Here is a 19735-nt window from a genome sequence, read left to right on the forward strand (position 1 = left end):
CCGGCTGCCTTCCCGGCACAGGGGGGCTCTTTTCTCCTTGGATCTCTCTGGGCTGCGTTTGCAGCCCCTCCTCGTGCAGCATCTCCGGGGCTTTTCCTCCTCCTCCATCCGGCCACGCCTTGGGAATGACAAATCCTGGATTGGGGAAAAAACAAGGGGTGAGCGCCTTGGGTTGGGGGCTTCTCCTGCCCAGGTCCATCACCAGGCATCTTGTGTCTGTAAAAACCTCCAAAACACCAAGATTCAGCCCAAAATGCCCCCAAACATCAAGACACAGACCCAAAACGCCCAAAACATCAAGATTCAGACAAAACATCCTCCAGAATATAAACACATTCAGCCCCCACAAAAAATCCAAAGCACCAACATGGACCCCAAGAAACCTCAGAAACACCAAGATTTACCCCCTGGAAAATCATGGATCCCCCTCCCTGATCACCTGCTGGATGGGGGGGGGAGGACAACGCTCCTGGGGCTGGGGGGAGGCTGCAGATACAGCGAGTGCTGGAACCTTGCGGTGCCTCCTCTTCCTGCTCCTCCTCCTCCTCCTCCTCTATCCCTACTCTTCCTCACACGCCTCTTCCTCACACTACTCCTTCTCCTGCAGAATCCCACCTGCTGCTCCCACGGCCATCGTTTCACCATTCTGGTCTCCAGCCCTGCTCCTCCAGCCTTTCTCCTGCTCCCCCCAGGCCCAGCACCCAGCCCTGGCTCGCTCTGCCCCCCAGAGCTCTCGGATCGCACAGCACGAGCAGCGATGCAGCTGCGGCAGCTCGGGCTGGGGCAGCGCTGGGCTCTCGGCCGCTCCTGCCCGCACTCGGCCCCCGCCGCAGCCACTTCTGCCAGCACAGCACGGCCCGGCCCGGCCTTGGCGCTCCCCCCCTCCCACCTCCCCAAATTCCCCTGGCGGGGGGCGCCAAGGCCGGGCCACACGTGGGCTCCAGCTGGGGAGCGCCGGGCGCTGCGGCTCTGCCTGGCAACTGCTGAGTCACCAGCGCCGCGCCTTCTGATTGGCTGAGCGCTGCCTGAGGGCCGCGCCTGCACCAAGGGGGGACACCCTGCTCCAGGGGGGATGGCCCGAAAACCGGGCACCCCCAGCGAACCAACAACACCAACGCCTCCTTACAAACACATGCTCTGAATCTGCTCGGACACAGCCACACGCACTTGCACACAAGCAAGTGACAGCACAAACCAGCAGCTCCACAAAATGGCACTGACTGACACACACTGCTGCTCAGCCAAGCTCCTGCTCAATTCCTCAACTTCCAGAACAACAACAAAGCCTGAACAGAACCATGGACATCGTTTCCTAATCAAAAGGGGACAATGTTGAGGCAGTTTGCACATTCTCCCAGAGCTAATTAAGGACATGGACACCCAGCGGGGGTAAAAAGGGAAGTCGAGAAGGGGTCCCAGCAACAGGGGACGGATGGTGTTGGTGTGCTGGGAAGGGATTGGTTGAAGGGAGTGTGCAGGAATATGGTTAAGGCAAACAGCAGCAGGAGGAATCTATGTGGTAAGAAAGGAAAAGGAAGATGGAAAAGAGGAGGAAGAGAAAAAAGTGAGGACAGGGATGCTTTTCAGCGCCATCTTATCCTCAACATTTGCCAGCTGATCCAGATCTTTTGTATCCCCGCGTTCCAGGACAGGACAGAAAAAGAAGCTCAGGATTTCAGGGGGTTTCTCTGTGGTGGGGAGCAGCAGGACAGGGCAGCACGGGCTGGGGGCCTGTGGGGAGCTGCGGGGCCGGGCTGGGGCTGTGGGGCAGCCGGGGCTCAGCGCCGGGCACTGCCTGACCCCAACACCCCCCGGGCAGGGCCGGCAGTGGCCCCCGGCCCCCAGGAGGCTGTGGGATGTGGAAGGATCAGGATTTTCTTTCATTGATCTTGTTTGGGTCACTGGAGAAACGAATGATTTTGCAGAAAGCTCAGCAGCTGTCAGAGGATGAGCACCCACAGGCACTGAGGGGGCTCCAGGAGAGGCACAAGAAGCCCCTGCAGCACTTGGCCAGAAAGGCTCAGCAGGGGAATGCAAGAAGGGATGAGCAAAAGGCCAAGGTGAAGGCAAAGGCCATGGCAGAGTTTCTACAGCCCCCCAGGGATGAACCGCAGGGCCCAAGGGGGCCCCAGCACCCAGGGGACGGCGGTGGCCACAAGCACCTGGCACAGGCATTGCCCTCCTCGGCACGGCAGAGCCCACCCAAACAGCCCCTGGCAAGGAATCAGGGGTCCATCTGCAGGCCAGAAGGACACTGCAAGCACAGACAGCAGCACCCTCAGCACCAGCAAGTCCACCCCACATGGACATGGATTGTCAGGGCTGGCAGAGCTCCCAGCAGACCAGGGACCCACCGCACCAGAGCCCTTGAGAACATTCAGGGCGCGTCCGGATCGAGACGAGGCCGCTCCTGATGGACACAGGGGCCTCTCGATCCACTCTGAATCTGACACCTAAGGGGGGAAATTGTCAAGAAGTTCTTTCATTATCCAGGGAATAAGTGGGAAAGATTGCCAGGTGTGTTTTATTCAACCACTATCAGTAGATGTGGGGGATGGGTTTGAAATGCATCAATTTCTGTTTGTTCCTAATTGTGATTGTAATTTACTGGGAAGGGATTTGGTGGCTAAAGTGGGAATGCAAATTAACATTGTCAAAGGAGATACAAAGGCTAATGCTGCTGTACCTTGGTGTCAAATGTCTGCGAAGGCCTCTGCTGAAGTGAACCCAGAAGTGTGGGCAGCCCCACGGAAATAGGGAAAATCAGATATGGAGCCTCTCCAAATTCCTCTGGAGCATCCAGGACAAGTGGTGTCTAAAAGCAATACCCTGTTCCAAGGGAGGCAAGGAAGGGGTTACAGCCTCTTACTGAGTCCCTGCTAAAGGCAGCGCTTCTGGAGCCAGGCATCTCTCCCTACAACTCTCCTCTCCTGCCAGGCAAGAAACCCCATCATGGACACCAGCAGAAAAGCACAATTTTCAAGGCTTCAAAAGCAGATTAACTGAGCCTCCTGCCCTGGCCCTCCCAGACAGGGAAAAACCATTTGAATTGCATGTGGATGTTAAACAGGGCCATGCCAAAGGAATTCTTGGGCTCAAATGTTTCACCCAGTGGCCAGAGAGTGGCCTCATTGTCTTATTGCAGAATTGTGCAGCCCCGGCTTTAATGGGAACTGAGGCCTGAAAACTGACAGCAGCAGAATCTCTCATTGTTCAAGCCTGGCATCAAGGTAAAGCTTTGTTAACCAAAGGAGCTTCTAAATGGATGAGCAGCGCTGGGTTCTTACAGAATGAAACTTGTTGGATGGAACAGGAGGATTCAGAGTTGAGGACAGGGCAAGGGTTGAACCCAGCCTCCTGTTTGAACGGCCCTGGACACGGGGCTGGCAAGAAACCCATGGCTGCAGCCAAGTGACAGAGCTCCAGAGCCGGCCTAGGAGAGATTTACCAGACATTCCCTGGCCTGAGGGAGAAAAGGTGTTTAGGGATGGGGCTGCAAGGGCAGCAGAAGGGAAAAGAGTGACAAGACACGCTGCTCTTAAGGAAAGGGAAGGAGACAAAGCGCAGCTCAGCGCCCGCATGCTCAGCTCAAAGGGCCGAGCTGGGGGTGCTTGGAAGAGCCTGGCACTGAAATGCCCTGAGCAGGAAGGCTTCAATGTCTTCTGCTAACAGCATGGCAGCTCACAGCGGGGCAGAAGCATTTCCGACTGCTTCAGCAATCCCTGCCTCAGTTCTTAAGGCATGTTTGGAACAAACAATTCCAAGATATGGGATTGTGGAAGCAATGGACTCAGACAGGGGAACTCATTTTACAGGAAAGATCCTTCAGGCCGTTCTGGCTGCTTTAGGAACACAGTGGGACCTCCAAACGCCCTGGCACCCCCACAGTTCGGGTCGGGTAGAAAGAATGAATGGGGAAATAAAGAAACACCTTCTGAAGCTGCTGGGAGAAACCAAGATGCCACAGGTACGGCTGCTGCCATTGGCTTTGGCAAGAAGAAGAGCCAGACCCAGGGCAAATATTCAATTATCTCCCCTGGAATCCATGTTTTCAATTCCTTACCCTGGTGTGATAAATGAGTGAATGATAAATGTTGTCTTTCACATATATGATTCAAACATTTAGAAGTGATGATGGATTGTGTAGAAAGAGTGTTACAGTAAAATGTAGTTAAGTAGAAACAAGATTAAGATAACTGTAACTTCGAAATAGTTGTAGTATGTTAAGAAATGTATTAATAAACACATGGTAATAAATGTCTTTTGAGCTGAGAAACTACAGAGCCAGGAATCTAAGACATCTTAGAGAAACAAAGAAGATAAACCGCATGCATCCCAGGAAGATTGTTACCTCATCAGAGCTCACACCGCCCAAGGGAACTGGCAGCTGCAAATGAGGCTGGAGACTGCGGAGGCACCGGAGAGAGGGGGCCTGTCTGCAGTTCTGAAGCGATCCAGAGGAATGAGGCGGTGTCCTGCTGGGGGAAGGGGCAGAAACGGGACAGGGGGAAAGGGGAGGGAAGTGTAAATTCCTTTCTGGGTTAATGAATATGTAACAGTTCAGGAGAGTACTTCAGCCCACAGTAAAATGAATGGAGGGCGCCTCTGGCAACATTGCCAAGCGCCCCAGGCTGTGATTTGTACCCTTGTTCTACTAATAAATGTTCAATGTTATATTGCTAAAAATTTAGCTTCTGTATTCATTTTCTTCAGTCTTGATCCTCTAACCCTAAAAAGGTTGTTGGAGAGTTTGTGTCCTACCCACAGTTTTGGTAACAAGTTTACAAAATTAGAAGGCGTTTTCTTAATAATCCTACTTTGATATTGTCAGATGGGTCTGGGCCAGGGGTGTGTCAATTTTTATTCTTAGGACAAGAAGCAGCAAAAATCTTTATTGCGTGGGGTTTTTTCTGTTACGTGTGTGTGTGGCTGTTAGTGATGGCAGAATTTTGGAACGGGTTTTTCAATGTTCACATTTCGGTTACATTTTGCAAAAGTGGAAGAGCTTTAAAGGAGACCCTTTAACTCATAAACAGTTAAAAAAAACATTTTAAAAAAAAGAAAGCCGCTTTTGGGGGTGACACGTGAAAGTCACCTGATGGCTGCCCCGGAAGAGAAGTTTCCTTCCAGGCAGCCAGCAGAGGAGCTTTAGAAATGCAAATTAACTCTGCTGCGGGAAGTGTGCACAATGTCCCAGGCTCTCCTTGCCTGCCAGAGGAATTGGGCTGATTCCCTCTGCCCCTCACCCCAAGCTCTGCCTCCCTGCACAGATGGAATTTGCATCGCTAAAGGCAGAGCCCACACTGAGCATCTCGGACTCTGCAACAGAAATCCCTGAAGCTGCAAAGGAAAACAGCAAACGGAGAATGTTGGGAGAACTTCACTCACAAAAGCGGGGGGGAATCATCCCTCTCCCCACTCCAACATCTGCTGGCACTGTCTGGGTTATACAGGGTGCGTTTGACCACTGGGCTGCTTTTGCTGACACAAGGTCAGCGAAATCACTTGGGAATCCAAGGATGTGATGATTTAATCAGAGAAAAGTGGTCAATTGATGCATCCCTGGCATTTCTGGGAGTGCCCAAAAATGGGGAAAAGATGAACGGCCACCAGAACAAATCCTACAACACCATGGAGCAGCCCCTGGGAACCCAAACGAATTCATACCAGGTGCCAGAGAACCCATTGATCACTTCAATGCATCATTAGATTACAAGCTGTCCCCCAAATCATAACCAAGCACACAGCTCCAGCTCCTGACCTTCTCACCCACCAATCCACTCCTATGAGCAACGCCACATTTCACCCTGGGATGGCATCAGATTCTCTCTCAGAAGGACCAGGAGGTTGTGGAAAATTAAATTACTCAAACTGCCCTTGTCAAAGAGATGGCCAAGGAAAAGTGGTGAAACAAGAACAAAGGAAAGAAGAAAGCAGCTCATGTACCGCTCCAAATGTGGAAAGGATGGGAATGGGACACGTTTTCGTGGTCCCCTGGCAGACCATGGGTTAAACCAATGCTGTTTCTCCTCTCAGGTGCTATAGCAAGTCTCATCTTTTTACCATGCACCACACCTTGCTCAGTGCAGCTCATTCAGCAGGGGATCAAGGGCATGCAGGTGGCAGCCAGGCCTCCTGACCCAGAAACGGCCACAAAAGGACACAGAATGAGGTCACTGAGAATAATCCCAAAACCAAAGAAGGCCCAGGAAAAACAGATTAAGGCATTTTTAAAGTTTGTAAAGAAAAGTACTGAAAAAATAAGAAGGGGGGATTAAAAGGAAAAAAATGAACGTGTCTTTAGAAACAGATGCTGTGAATCCCATTGGAGATAGGGCCAGGGACTTGGAGGTAAGGATGTAACGAGAGAAACCATAAAATTTCAGAAAAGTGTTACTAGCTGACAGGAACCGCGGCTCAGCCAAGCTCCTGCGAAATTCCTGAACTTCCCGAAGAAGAACAAGGACTCCACAGAGCCATGATTACCGGATGTTCTACAAAGTGGGGGTGCACATTAAGGGGCACATGCAGCAGGCGCATCGGGAAGTCTGTACCTTCCAAGGACCTCAGCCACGGGGGAAAGGGACACGGAGATGCGGCCGGCGAAATCGGCATAAAAAGGAGGCTGCGTCCTCCAACACTTGGACAGACCCCACGGGAAATGCCCCGTGGCCTCTCCCTTGCTCCAGGAATAAAGTTCCTTTTACAGGACTCCTCCGGCTCCTCTGGGGACACAAACCTCTGGCCACGGGAACTTTCCCGCACACTCCCGCCGACGGGGCAGCCACCTCTGTCCTACCCACAGCAGCCGGGACGAGCCAGCGCTGCTCCGGCACCGGCTCCTGCCGAGGCAGCAGCGGCAAGGAGAGCGCGGGCAGCCGCTCCCGCAGCGCCCTCACGCCAGGGCGAACACGGCGCCCACACGGCACAACGAACCCGCCCCAGCCCCCTGCCGCCCCCTCCGCCCGCAGCCAGCGCCGAGCCCCGCCAGAACCGAGCGCGGCTCCCACCTGCGCTGGGGCCGCCTCCGAGCTCCGCCGCCGCCTCACCGGGCTCCGGCCGCCGCCGCCGCTCCCGGGCCCGCACAGACGCTCCGCCAATGGCGCCTCTGCTGCGCCACGGCCGCCCTGCCGGCGGCTCCGGGCCCGGGCTGCTCCCCGCTCCGACCAATCAGCGCGCCAGAACCACGACTGACGGCAGCACCGCCCAATCGCAGCGAGGGGCGGGCTCTGCACACGGCCCAGCCTCGCCCCGCGCTCCCAGCGCCCCCCGGGCTGCGTGAGGGGAAAGCCGCAGCTGAGGAACAGCCCTGGAACGGGCCCGGCCCGAGCCGCCATTCAGCTGAGAAGGGAAACAAAGCTCTCCGCTGCTCCCGGCCCGACTTGCCCAGCCCTGCGTGTTGGCTGCCTCCGGCTCCTTGGGAAGCCCTGCAGCCTCCCGACTCCCGCCCCTAATTCGGAGCATCAGTGCATGGCTTTGATTTCGTTGTTCAGGCTTGGCTATGGGCTGTCCTTGTCTGCTGCATTTTCTGGGTTCCTCTTGGATGCTTTGAGCAACAGGCTGTGCCCCGGGAGGATCCTTTGTGCTCCTTTGTGACAGAGGAGAACCTTCCGGGCGGTTCTTGCGGGAGCTGCTGCTGTGATGTCACGGGAACGCTGCCGCGTCCTCGCCGTGTTCCCGTTGCTGTGGGCACGGAGCCCTCAGTGTCCAGAGCGGCTCTGGGCGCCCGCTGGTTGCCGGAGGATCCTCCTGCCCGAGGCATTCTCAGCAGCCAGCCCAGCCCCTGCCGGGTGTCCTTCTGTGCTTGCAGGGGTACAGTCTGCCACGTGTGCAGCACGGCCAAAATGATCCAGCAAGCGGTTGCTGCAGTTTGCACTCTGTACTCTGTGGCTTATTCGGGGTATTTTTTAGCCCACTTGGCACGTAAGTCGAGGTTTTCCCTGGCTGCAGCGTCGGTGCCTTCGGGCTTGCTGTGTGCTTTCTGTTCTCCCACTGGAACTGAGCTGCCTTTGTAACCAAATTGCCATTAAGACACCGTTGGTTTGGGAGAGCTCCTGCCAGCAGCTGCAGCTGAAAAAGGGGGTGTCTGCAGCCAGCGGGGCGTGCACAGCATTTGCAATGGAGCCGGGGGGGTTCTGTTCCCTCAAGCGCAGAGTCTGTGCCAGCGGAGCCTGGAACTCCCTGCGTTGGCTGCTGCAGCCAAGAGCTGACACAGCCCAGGATTCTGTGCTGTTCTCTTGCTTGCTGTGCGAAGGGACTGTGGCTCCTGGAGGGATGTTGTGGAAGCAAAATGCTCTCTCGGGTTGTCCTTGCTCCGTGGGAGTTCCCACCACGGGCAGGTTTTTCCTAACAGCATCTGCTTCGTGTTGCCTGTCCCGTTGCAGGGCACCTCACACGTGGATCCCGAGCAGCTCCTCCTTCGGTGAGTGGGAAAGGAACCTTTGGTGGTCGGAATTGTGCAGAGAGTTGTGAGCTTGGCGTGTGGCAGTCGAGCGCCAGCCTGGGAGGCTGAAGGAAAGTTCCTGCCAGTGTCTTTGCAGCAGCAGCAGCAGCAGCAGCAAAGGGATCCCTGGCACTTTTCTCCTTCTCTGCTGAAGAGCTTTTGAAGAGCTGCAGGTCTGGTTTTGCAGGCAGAAGATTGCTTGCTGGCTTTAGCCACGGTGGAATATGGAATGCCCAGCAATAAGTGGCAATGTCGACTTTAGCCCATTCCTAGTTTGAACAGCCCTGAATCCCATTTCTGCTTAGTGCAGCTGGATGTGTAGCTGAGGATAAATAAGGCGATAACTGAGAGAGAACTTCCCGTCCCTCACGCTACCATCTGTCCACAGGGCACAAAAGCAGCATCAGCTCCTCCTCTGGCTCCCTGTGCCTCCAAAGAGGAGGCCAAAGAGGAGGAAGACAGCAGTGAACTTCCCGCTGTTCTGGGGGATGATGGTGAACTTCCCTCTGTCCTGGGAGATGAGGGCAAACATCCCACGGTTTGGGAATACAACAGTGAAGCTCCTGTGGTGTGGGGCGAGGATGGTGGACATCACCCGGTGTGGGACGAGGACAGCGAGGCTCCAGTGCCATGGGACAAGGACGACGGACATCTCCCAGTGTGGGACGAGGACAGAGGACATCGTGGGACTTGGGAAGAGGAGGCTGCAATTCTCCCAGCATGGGAAGAAGACGGGAAACGTCCCATGGCTTGGAAAGAAGACCAGGAACCTGCTGCATTTTGGGAAGAGGATGGGGAACCTCCCTCTGGTTGGGAAGAGGACACTGAACCTCCCTCTGGTGGGGGATCCTGGGCTGAACATTCTGACAGCAGCACAGCCCTGCAGCCAGAGGGCAGAGAGGAGTGGTGCCTGATGCAGCTGAGTACGTCTGCTGTGCTGCTGTGTGCCAGAGCAGGGTGCTGCGTGTGTGTCTCAGCATCAGCTGCACCCAGGCTTGCTGTGCAGCTGAATGTCACAGAGTCATTTATTGTCCTTGCCCAGCTGAGAGCAAGGGGCTCCCGGCCCCAGGGAGTGGGGCTGCATTTTGGCCCTGCTGCAAGGCGGGGTCTCCATCTGGGAGGGAGCGTCTTCCATGTGGTTTCTTTCAGGGAGCACCGTGAGCGTGGGGGAGCCTGCCGAGAAATACCTGGAACTGGAGCAGGTTGGCCAAGGGTAAGTGCCCGGCAGTTACTTCTGCACAAGCAGGGGCCAGGTATTTGCTGGTGCAGGATCAAGTGAGAAGCCAGGCAAGCTGCAAACAGCTTCAGACACTGGGCCACGATCCTGCTGTCTCTCAGTCCTGATCAGAATTGGTAACTGTGCTCAGAAGGCACCGTCAGAGGCCCCTGAGGCCAGCAGTGTCCTGCCTGCAGCAAGGAGCAGGACCTGGAAGATGTTCTGTCCCTGGAATTTGATTGCCTGAAAGAGCAGCTCACCATCTGGTGACTGTCAGAAAACAGTTCTCAAGAAGATTCCTTTCAAATAGTTTGCTTCCAAAAATATCTACCGGTCAGGATTATCAACATAACAGTTTAGAAACAGAAACCAGAGATGAACTAATAAGTGCTCTTTTCAGCACAGGTAGTAAACCCCGTACATTCAGTAACAGACACAGAGGTGCTGCACTCGAGGGGAAAATGCATCAGCTGCCTGATGGCAGGGCCCTTGTGGATCCTGCAGCTCGTAGGCAGGAAATGGAAAAGGATGAAATACATTCTTTTCCAGTTCTTTAGACACCTGCTCCCACCCTAGGTTTTGGACTAAAGTAATTCAGTGTGGACATTTGGGATTTGCTCCAGCCCTTTTCCTTCATGTTGGGCCTCAGTTTTCTCTCGCACACCTTGTGTGGCACAGGGCTGGTGGCTGCTGCGCTGCTGTTTGAAGGGTCGATGCACCCAGGTGTTTTGTAAACGCTGCAGGCAGCAGAGATCTCCTGTCTGGGCTGGCTTTCACTCCCAGGGTCTAAAGTGCTGCTTCTTTCTTCTCTGCTGTTCTGTCTCCAGGGCTTTTGGAACCGTTTATAAAGGACTCGACAGGGCCACTGGAGGAGAGGTCAGTGTCACCACGCCCAGTGCGTCAGGCAGCTCTCGAGGGCTTTCCCCTCTGCTGGGAGCTGTGGCTGCAGCTTTGGGGGGCCAGCAGAGCTTTCCTGCACAGGCTGTTCCTCTGAAGGCACAGCAGTGTCAGCCTGCAGAGCACGGCTGGGACAGACTTGAGCCTTCTGAAGTGCCCAAAGGAATGCAAGGAGGGCAGCGGTGTTTGTCAGAGCAGGACACGCTGGCTTGGTCTTCATATCTGAAAACATCAGTGCATCAGCTGGTGGAGGCTGAGGCCTAATTTATCTTCATCCCAGCCTCGGACAGGAACACTGTTTAGCAGTTTTTCCATCCTGCATTTCATCTTCAAAGGGTACCTCAAGACCTAATGAAGGAGTGATCCTTCTCGGGATCAGTTTGGGGTTTTAGTCCTACTGCAGCTGTTCCCAGAGAGAGGGAGAGGAATGAGAAGATGGATGTGCAGAGCAAAGCTCTCTCCTAAACGCTGCAGCTGTGTTTGGGTCTGGTGTCAGTGACAGCCCGTGACAGGGATCATCTGAGCAATGTTTGTGCGTGTTTGCTCTGTTGTGCAATCCCAAACAGAGCAGTTGCGTTTGAAATCATGACCAAATCCCCCAGGATTGCTAAAGGGTTCCCGGCTGTTTTGCTCTGTTTTCACAGAAGCAGAATTACTTCCTGCTTGCAAAATGTGTTTGAATGATAATGAGAGTGGTGGTAAACTAAGGCGGTTTGAGAAGACTGCAGGTGCAGAGAATGCTGTGAGAGCTTTGAGGCTGAGAGCTGAGGGCCCATTTCTGCAGAGCTTCCAAGGCCAAATGTCTCTGGCCCTGTGTCCTGTAAGCGGCCCCGCAGCGAGCAGAGAAATGGGCTGTGGGAATGTCACTTGCTGAGCCCGGGTGTCCCATCCCAAGGCAGTTTGGCACAGCCCGGCTCTGTCGCTCCACAAAGACTCGCTCCGTGTTTGCTGCGGCCTCCTGCCCCAGACTCCTGCAGTTCAAGGGCTGCAATGTCCTTTCAGGTGGCCATAAAGAAAATGAGTCTCAGAGGGCAGAACAGGGAACGAGCTGTGAATGAGATCCTGGTCCTGAAGGACAAGAAGAACCCCAACATTGTCAGCTTTTTGGACAGGTGAGTGCTTCAGCTCTTATCCCGTGCACGGGCCCTGCGTTAATCTCTCCTGGCATCCGCAGTCTGTAGCCTGTTTTGAAAAAGCCTCACCCGGCCGTAGCTTCCCAAAACAACAGCCTGTGAGTTCACTCCCTCTGTGTGCTTTTGTTGCTTTGGTTTGGTTTTTCCTTCAAGCTGACCCCATATCCTCGGTCTTACAACAAGTGCTGATAAACCCTGTCAGAAATTATTTCCCTTGGTTTCTCCTTCCCAACTCTTTTCCATTGCTGCAGATGCCAGGAAGACCAGGTCCTTGTTTCCAGAAATGTCTCATGTGCCCATTTTGCAATGGCATTGCCTGTTTCTGAAGGGACTTTCTGCAAGATTTTCCAAACACTTGACCACTTTTGTCCTAAGTGCTGCACGGCCTCCTGCCCTGGATAACTCTGGAAGTTGTGTTGCCTTGTTCTGGAGGGAATGGTGGAACTGCTGAGTTCAGATGCTGAACCAGCTGGGGGCAAGTGTTGTGCTTCCACATTGATCTGGGCTGCTGCTAAACTGCATTTTTCACCTGCTTGCCATCTAAGGCCTCTCCTTTCCCACAGGCGTCTCCTTCTCCTTTAGACTGTGCAGATCCCAAGGACTGTGCAGCCTGGCAGGAATGTCTCTGCATCGGATTCTGTCCTCATTTACAAGTGACCTGGAAACAAAACTCCACTCAAGGCTTTTCCATCAGAGAATTGAGCAGTGCACGTTCATCTCCACGCCATTGTTTGCCTCTTCCAGCTTCCTTGTTGATGAAGATCTCTGGCTGGTGATGGAATACATGGATGGAGGAACTTTGCAGGACGTTGTCAGACAGACACGCATGGCTGAAGGAGAGATGGCAGCTGTCAGTCGGGAGGTGAGGGATCCTGCTCGTGCTTCCCATGGCTTGGACACAATGCTCCTTCCAAGCAGGGCCTGAGAACAGGAGTGACTCCATGCTCAGAGCTTTGTTTCTGTGTTGTTTTTATGAGCTGCAGAAGAAAGAGCCTCTGAAGTGAATGGCCTGCCAGTGTCACTGCACTTCCACTCTGCTCTTGTCCTCTTTCCTGCTCTTTGTGGGACTCTCTGTCTTTTTTGATTTGATTTGCTGTTCTCAGCTTTGCCTTGAACCATTTGCCCGGAGCTTGTCTGCACTGCACTCCTGGCCTGGCACAGCAAAGCTGCTGCTGGCAGAATTCTAAAATGTCCTTTCTTGTGTTCTGTATTCCGGCCATGGATTTCCACCCTCGTGTTTCTTGCTCTCTCTCAGTGTCTGCAGGGCCTGGATTTCCTCCACTCAAACCGGGTGATCCACAGAGATCTGAAGAGCTCCAACATCCTTCTGGCAACGGACGGCTCTGTCAAGCTGGGTGGGTGTTCCTGGTCAGGCACGGCGCTCCCGGGCTGCGGCTGTGGGGCTGCTTCCCAGTGACGGCCAGAGCCCCACAAGTGCTGCTGGTGGCGGTGCTCGGCCCCTGCTGCCAGCTGAGAGCGGCTGCCCCATGCAGAGAGCTCAGGAGAGGAGCAGGGTGTCAGCAGTGGCTTTGCTCTGGGTGTGGCCCTTGCAGAGGGGTGGGAGTTGGAATCTGAAGCTTCAAGGGAATCACTAAAAGCCACTGCCTGAAAGCTGAGGGTTCCTTTAAGGGTCCACTTCCATCTTGCCTTGGCTACAGCCCTGAGGACATTTCCAGCTGGATTCAGCAGTGCATTCTCAGACTGAGAGTGGGCAATCTTTGTGCTTGGTTTCCTCATTCCAGCTGCCTTTGACAGTGTTTGTTTCTGTCCTCAGCTGATTTTGGCCTCTGCGCTCAGCTGAGCCCTGAGCAGGAGCAGTGCAGCTCCATGGTGGGCACTGCTCACTGGATGGCCCCAGAGGTTGTGACCAGTTCTCCTTATGGCCCCAAGGTGGACATCTGGTCCTTGGGCATTGTGACCATCGAGATGGTGGAAGGAGAACCTCCTTACTTCGAGCACACGGCGGCCATGGTAAGAGGCAAATTTCCCAGAGTTTGCAGAGGCCTGTGAGCACAGAGGGACCCCGCCCTGGGAGGAGCAGCCAGAGGGCTCTGCCCATCGGGAAGGGAATTCCCAGAGGATTCAAGCCTGAGCACAGACGAATATTCTGCAGTCTCCAGAATTTGCTTTGGGTTTTAAGTTGTTGCAGCTCTTCTGTCTGCAAGGATGACCTGAAAACATGAAGCCAGAGCATCAGCTCTAACCTTATCTTGCAGAAAACCCCAGACCAACCCCAAACCCCACACCCAAACCCAACAAGTTTTCTGAAGGAGTTTCTGAAAGAGGTTCTGCGAGATGAACTCCCCCGACTCTTCTCACTGGGAAACTTGTCCAAAACATGAAGATGATTATTTAACATCCCCATAGTCGAACATATTTCTTTCCTCGCCCAAGCTACTTTCTCCATGTCACCAAGGCTGAGCTTTCAGCAACCCAAACCTCGGGTTCCTTGCCTGGCAGTTTCTGGGATGGAACATCTTGAATGCATTTACTTGAGTGTCAGTGGCACTGCAGGGATGTATTTGATGTAAGAATCCTTGGAAATAACACAGGCAGACCACAGTGACTCTTGCAAATGGCCTGTAAAGCTGGTGTCCGTATTTGGAGAAGCAAAATGGGCTATTTCTGATGGAGGTTCCAACTAACAAAGTCAGCCAATGACATTGGCTCTCAAGGCAAGATCATCTGGATGTTGGAATGGCTGTGGCTGCAGCAGTGTTTGGCTTTTTTGGTTGGCATAGAAAAATGAGCTCTGAGCAGCATCTCTGCCAGGGAGGAAAGTGTCCCTGGAGACTGGGGCTGAGAAACCGGGGTCGCTGTGAGCACTCGTGGGTGTGAAGGAAGCTGGCAGAGCTTTTTCACAAGTGTTTGCTTTCCGCGCAGGCTCGCTGTCTGATCCGGCAGAACGGGACCCCGCAGCTGCAGGAGCCCAGGCGCCTGTCGGCTCTGCTGCGGGACTTCCTGGAGTGCAGCCTGGAGCCGGACGAGGAGCGGCGCTGGTCTGCCCAGGAGCTGCTGCAGGTGGATGCGAAGCGGCTGCAGGGGAAAGAGCAGCGCGAGGGAGGGGTTTTCTTGTGGGGCCCCCTCCAATAGTGTCCAGTCTCGCTGCTTTTCACATGCAAAGCCAGCAGAATCCTTGCCTGGTTTGGCTTGGCAGGGTCCTTTGCAGGTCATCTGGACCAGGTGCCCCACAAGGAGCAGGGACATCTTCAAGCAGATCAGGTGGCTCAGAGCCCTGCCTGACCTGAGCCTGGATGTTTCCAGGGAGGAGGCACCTCCCACATCTCTGGGCACCCTCTGCCAGTGTTTCCCCACTCTTCTGATAAAAAACTTCTGCCTCAGATCTAATCTGAGCCTGCTTCCCTCTCCTGAGTTTCAAACCATCCCCTTTGTCCTGATGCAACAGAGCCTGTGAGGAGCTTGACTTGGGAAAGTAACAGTTGATTTCTTTCTTTTTCATCCTTTGGGCAGCATCCATTTTTATCATCAGCCAAGCCTCTCTCCAGCCTGAGCCCTCTGATCGCTGCAGCAAAGCAATTGAAGGAGCAGCGGAGGATGTGATTCACCTGGGGACAGCTTTTTGTTATAGTAGTTAGGACAAGTGGATAGTTACGGTAGTTAGCACTGCTAGTTAGTTATGGTGGTTAGGACAGCCTGGTAGTTATGGCAGTTTTTTGAATAAAAACTCTGTTAAACCTCAAGTCCCTTGACGTGTCCCTTCCTTGTCCCCCTGTGACTCAGCTGCCCGGAGCAATGCGAGGGGAGAGCGGGCCCAGCCTTGCCCAGAGCTGAGCCCCAGCAGAGCCCCGGCAGAGCCCAGAGCAGCCTCAGCATCGGCAGAGTCAGCCTGGAAGGAGGCGCCTGGAGCCTTCTCGACTGCAGCCGACTCTTGTTTACAAACCTCGTGGGGTGGGAAATGCCACTGGTTCTGCAAGGGGGCCGAGGGGGCCCGGGGAAGGCCCAAGTGCTCCAGGCGAGGCAAAAACCCGCCCAGTGCTGGAGAAAAACCACGCCTTTTCCCCTCCCACGTTGGCCAAAATATTGAATCCTAACCCAAGTCAAACGGGGCAGGGGAGGAGCCCAGGCCCTTCCGTCCCTGCAAACCAAAGCGTCCCTTGCACGGCTCTGAGCCCCGGCGCTGGTGGCCCCGCGGGCATTGGTTTCTGTCGGGCTCGCTGCTGCCAGCGCAGGGCCAGCCCGGGACAGGGCGGGCGCTGGAGGCTGCGGGCGGGGAGATGCGATCCCGGGACACGCATTCGGTGGCACCTGCGAGCGCAAGCAGGGGAGGGGCTCCGGCAGTGAGAGGGGGGAAAGGAATAAGGTGAATGTGACTTAAACAAACCAAGCCCGTGAATCTGCTTTAGATAGGGCCAGGGAGCTGTAGGTAGGAAGGAGTGAAAGAAACTATCACTTCCAGAAAATGTTACTGATTGCCATGGACTGCTGCTCAGCCAAGGCCGTGTGAAATTCCTGAACTTAGAGAAGAAGAACAAAGACTCAATGGAGTTATTAATATTGCTTTGTTTTAGTAAAACAAACAAAACGGGTGTGTAAATATTGGAGGGCAGATCGGGAAGTCTGAACCTTCCAAGGAACAGTCCTGGGGACAGAGCAGCCACCTCTGTCCTACCTACAGCAGCCGGGACGAGCCAGCGCTGCTCCGGCACCGGCTCCTGCTGAGGCATCAGCGGCAAGGAGAGCGCGGGCAGCCGCTCCCGCAGCGCCCTCACGCCAGGGCGAACACGGCGCCCACACGGCACAACGAACCCGCCCCAGCCCCCTGCCGCCCCCTCCGCCCGCAGCCAGCCCCGAGCCCCGCCAGAACCGAGCGTGGCTCCCACCTGCCCTGGGGCCGCCTCCGAGCTCCGCCGCCGCCTCAGTGGTGGTTCCTAGTCACCCCCAGTATGATCCCGGTCACTCCCAGCATCATCCCAGTCGCTTACAGTCACTCCCACTGTGTTTTCAGTATGGTCCCAGTCACTCCCAATAAGATCCCAGTTGCCCGCAGCGTGGTCACAGTGGCTCCCAGTCACACCCAGGATGGTTGCTTTCACTCTCAGTAAGAGTCCAGTGTGGCTCCAGTCATTTCCAGTATGAACCCAGTCACTCCCTGTATGATTGTATTTGCCCCCACTGTGGTCCCAGTTGCTCCCAGTGTCTTGGTTTGAAAGACAGGTGTCTGCTAAGGAAGGCAGGAGTCTCTCCTGAAATGGAAGAAAAAAAATTGCAACCCCCTTCCCTCTGGATTACTATAATTTTGAAATTACGGAGCTTTATAGGTAAAGGTATGAGGAACAGGAATAACAGTTCTTTACTATTATGTATCTTTATGTGTATAACCAGTCAAACAAACGGCAATAACTATGGCAGTAACAGCAAACAATCCCAAACCCAGTCCCAGCCTTCTCAGCTGTCAGGCCGTTTCCCTTTGGGTGCAGTTCCGCTCGCAGCCGGCAGGGGCGCTGGCGGCTCTCGGTGAGCAGGGCAGGTGCGATGGTTCCCCCGCGGCTGCAGGGGGCGCTCCGGAGCGAGCTCGGGGAGCACGCGGCACTGGCGGCCTGGGATCCCAGGAAGGGATGGAACAAAGATTTCAAAAACTCCCTGGGCAGCCGATCCTGGTGTCTGGCTGGAGCCTCGGGAACAGCAGGCTGGAACAGCAGGGATGAGCACAACTCCCAGGTGTCAGACGAGATGTATCGAACTCCGGAGCTGCAGTGGGAACCCCCGGAGGTCTCGGCAGGCAGGGCGAGCGGGGCTACAGAGTAGCGAAGGCTCAAAGCAATGGCAGGGGCGGGCAGCCACAGCCTGGCTCCTAGCAGGGCAGGGAAGGTGGGCTTGGGATCCCAGGGTCTCTCCGGTAGAAGGAAAGCAGCTGAAGAAGCAGCCTCTTTCTCTCTATGTCCAAACGCCGGGAACTGACTGCCCACAAACTTAGGTGGAAGAGATGCATACCTCCTCCTATGGCCAGGGCCTTTGTTTTCCTTAAGCCCCCAGTAATTTGTCCCCCTGGCAACATCTATGGGGAAAATTCCTTTAAGAGAAAAAGAAAATAGGAGGAGAACTCCTAAAACCCCAACATTATCCACCCCAAATTTTTCCCATACTAACATGATACATGAAACTGAACTCTTTTAACCATATAAATACATGCATCACCCAAATTATATACGTATATACATGCTGATACTGATTCAAGTACAGAGCCATGGGTAGTTCATCCTAAAACAAGGTCCCCTTGAGGTATGCATCGGGTCTCTCCATCCTTTTGCATCAACCACAAGGTGCAACCTGGTTCCTGAGCGAAGACAACCCCGCAGATGGGTTTGTCTTTGCTCGAGGCAGAACTAACCCGAACAGGTTTTCCAAGCATACCTCTCATGTGCACCACTGGAACATTATCCCCGTCTGTTGTTTGTAGGGGTTCAGATTGGGCAGGGCCTGCTCGGCTGGTGGAGCCTCGGGTGTTAACTAACCAGGTGGCTCTTGCTAAATGCACCTCCCAGTTTTTGAAAGTCCCCCCACCCAGTGCCTTCAAGGTTGTTTTACGCAGTCCATTACACCACTCAACCTTCCCAGCTGCTGGTGCATGGTAAGGGATGTGGTACACCCACTCAATGCCATGTTCTCTAGCCCAGGTGTTTATAAGGCTGCTCTTGAAATGAGTCTCATTATCAGACTCAATTCTCTCAGGGGTACCATGCCTCCAAAGGACTTGCTTTTCAAGGCCCAGGATGGTGTTCCGGGCAGTAGCATGAGGCACAGGGTAGGTCTCCAGCCATCCAGTGGTGGCTTCTACCATTGTGAGCACATAGCGCTTGCCTTGGTGGGTTTGAGGCAGTGTGATGTAATCAATCTGCCAGGCCTCCCCATACTTGTTGCAGGATCTTGGGGGGGTTGGACGGTCGGGACGGACGGAGACGAGAGATCTCTGAAGTCAGATCCTGGAACACGCGGTTTATTGCAAAGGGCGTGGGTACAGGGGCACTTCTTGGAGCTGCCAGCCGCAGCTCAGAGCAGGCCCAAGGTGAGAGCAGAGTAAGTAAGTAAAAGAGAGAGAGAGAGAGTAAAAACAGACTGACGTCCCCATTGCAATACAATAAATCATCTTCTGTACTGAATATTCTAATTCTCACTAGCTAATCTAGTACAAGGTACAAATCCTATAGCATTTACATACAGCCTATAAGAGTTATTACATTACCATAGAATGTCACATTTTAACTCCTAAAAACTACTCTTTGGACCCCTTCTGCTGAGCTAGTAGGGTCTGCTCTGGCCCTTGGACCTGTCTACAAGCAGAGGGTATTGTTCAATCAAGAGGGGATTACCTTCAGTCGGCCATACCATTGTTTTCCAGTTGTTCAGTAACTAAGGCTTGGTATCTCAAAGGTGGCTTTCATTTCGATGTCGCTTATAGTTTTCATATTCCCAAAATCTTTTGTCAGGCAATCATATTTATAAGGCTTTCCAGTTTCATCTTCCCCAACACTTGTATTTGGACCATTGCCCACCATACCACAGGGGCTTCACCCGCTTGGCCTGCTTGATCGCAGCGCATGTCTCACAATCATGGATAACCTGGGAGATACTGTCCATGGTTAGATCCACCCCTGGATCTCATGCCCACCTATAGGTGGCATCTCTGCCCTGATGGCCTGAGGCATCATGGGCCCATTGAGCTAGGAACAGCTCCCCTTTATGTTGCCAATCCAAGTCTATCTGGGACACCTCTATTTTTGCAGCCTGATCTACCTGTTTGTTGTTATGATGTTCTTCGTTAGCCCGGCTCTTGGGGACGTGAGCGTCAACATGACGGACTTTCACGGATAGCTTCTCTACCCGAGTGGCAATGCCTTTCCACTCCTCAGCAGCCCAGATTGGTTTTCCTCTGCGCTGCCAGTTTGCCTTCTTCCACCTTTCCAGCCAACCCCACAGAGCATTGGCTACCATCCATGAATCAGTGTAGAGGTAGAGCTTTGGCCACTTCTCTCTTTCAGCAATGTCAGGAGCTAATTGGACAGCTTTGAATTCAGCAAATTGGCTCGA

The 19735-nt window shown here is 54.0% G+C and overlaps 1 protein-coding gene and 1 pseudogene across 1 annotated transcript; one reads left to right on the plus strand and one right to left on the minus strand.

Annotated features, from left to right (window-relative positions):
* The window catches only part of LOC138102438 (zinc finger protein 850-like), a 385524-nt pseudogene that overhangs the window by 238414 nt on the left and 127375 nt on the right, over positions 1 to 19735 (minus strand).
* Positions 71 to 19519, plus strand: LOC138102414 (serine/threonine-protein kinase PAK 3-like; the record flags this gene model as incomplete). The annotated part of the gene is made up of 10 exons (XM_069000124.1): positions 71 to 149; positions 8827 to 9400; positions 9597 to 9656; positions 10487 to 10535; positions 11559 to 11668; positions 12434 to 12551; positions 12945 to 13044; positions 13464 to 13660; positions 14573 to 14763; positions 19432 to 19519. Coding segments are annotated over 10 exons (1566 nt in total), but the record flags the coding sequence as incomplete, so codon positions are not given.

The sequence above is a fragment of the Aphelocoma coerulescens genome, unplaced genomic scaffold (assembly GCF_041296385.1).
Source record: "Aphelocoma coerulescens isolate FSJ_1873_10779 unplaced genomic scaffold, UR_Acoe_1.0 HiC_scaffold_75, whole genome shotgun sequence".
Taxonomy (NCBI): Eukaryota; Metazoa; Chordata; class Aves; order Passeriformes; family Corvidae; genus Aphelocoma; species Aphelocoma coerulescens.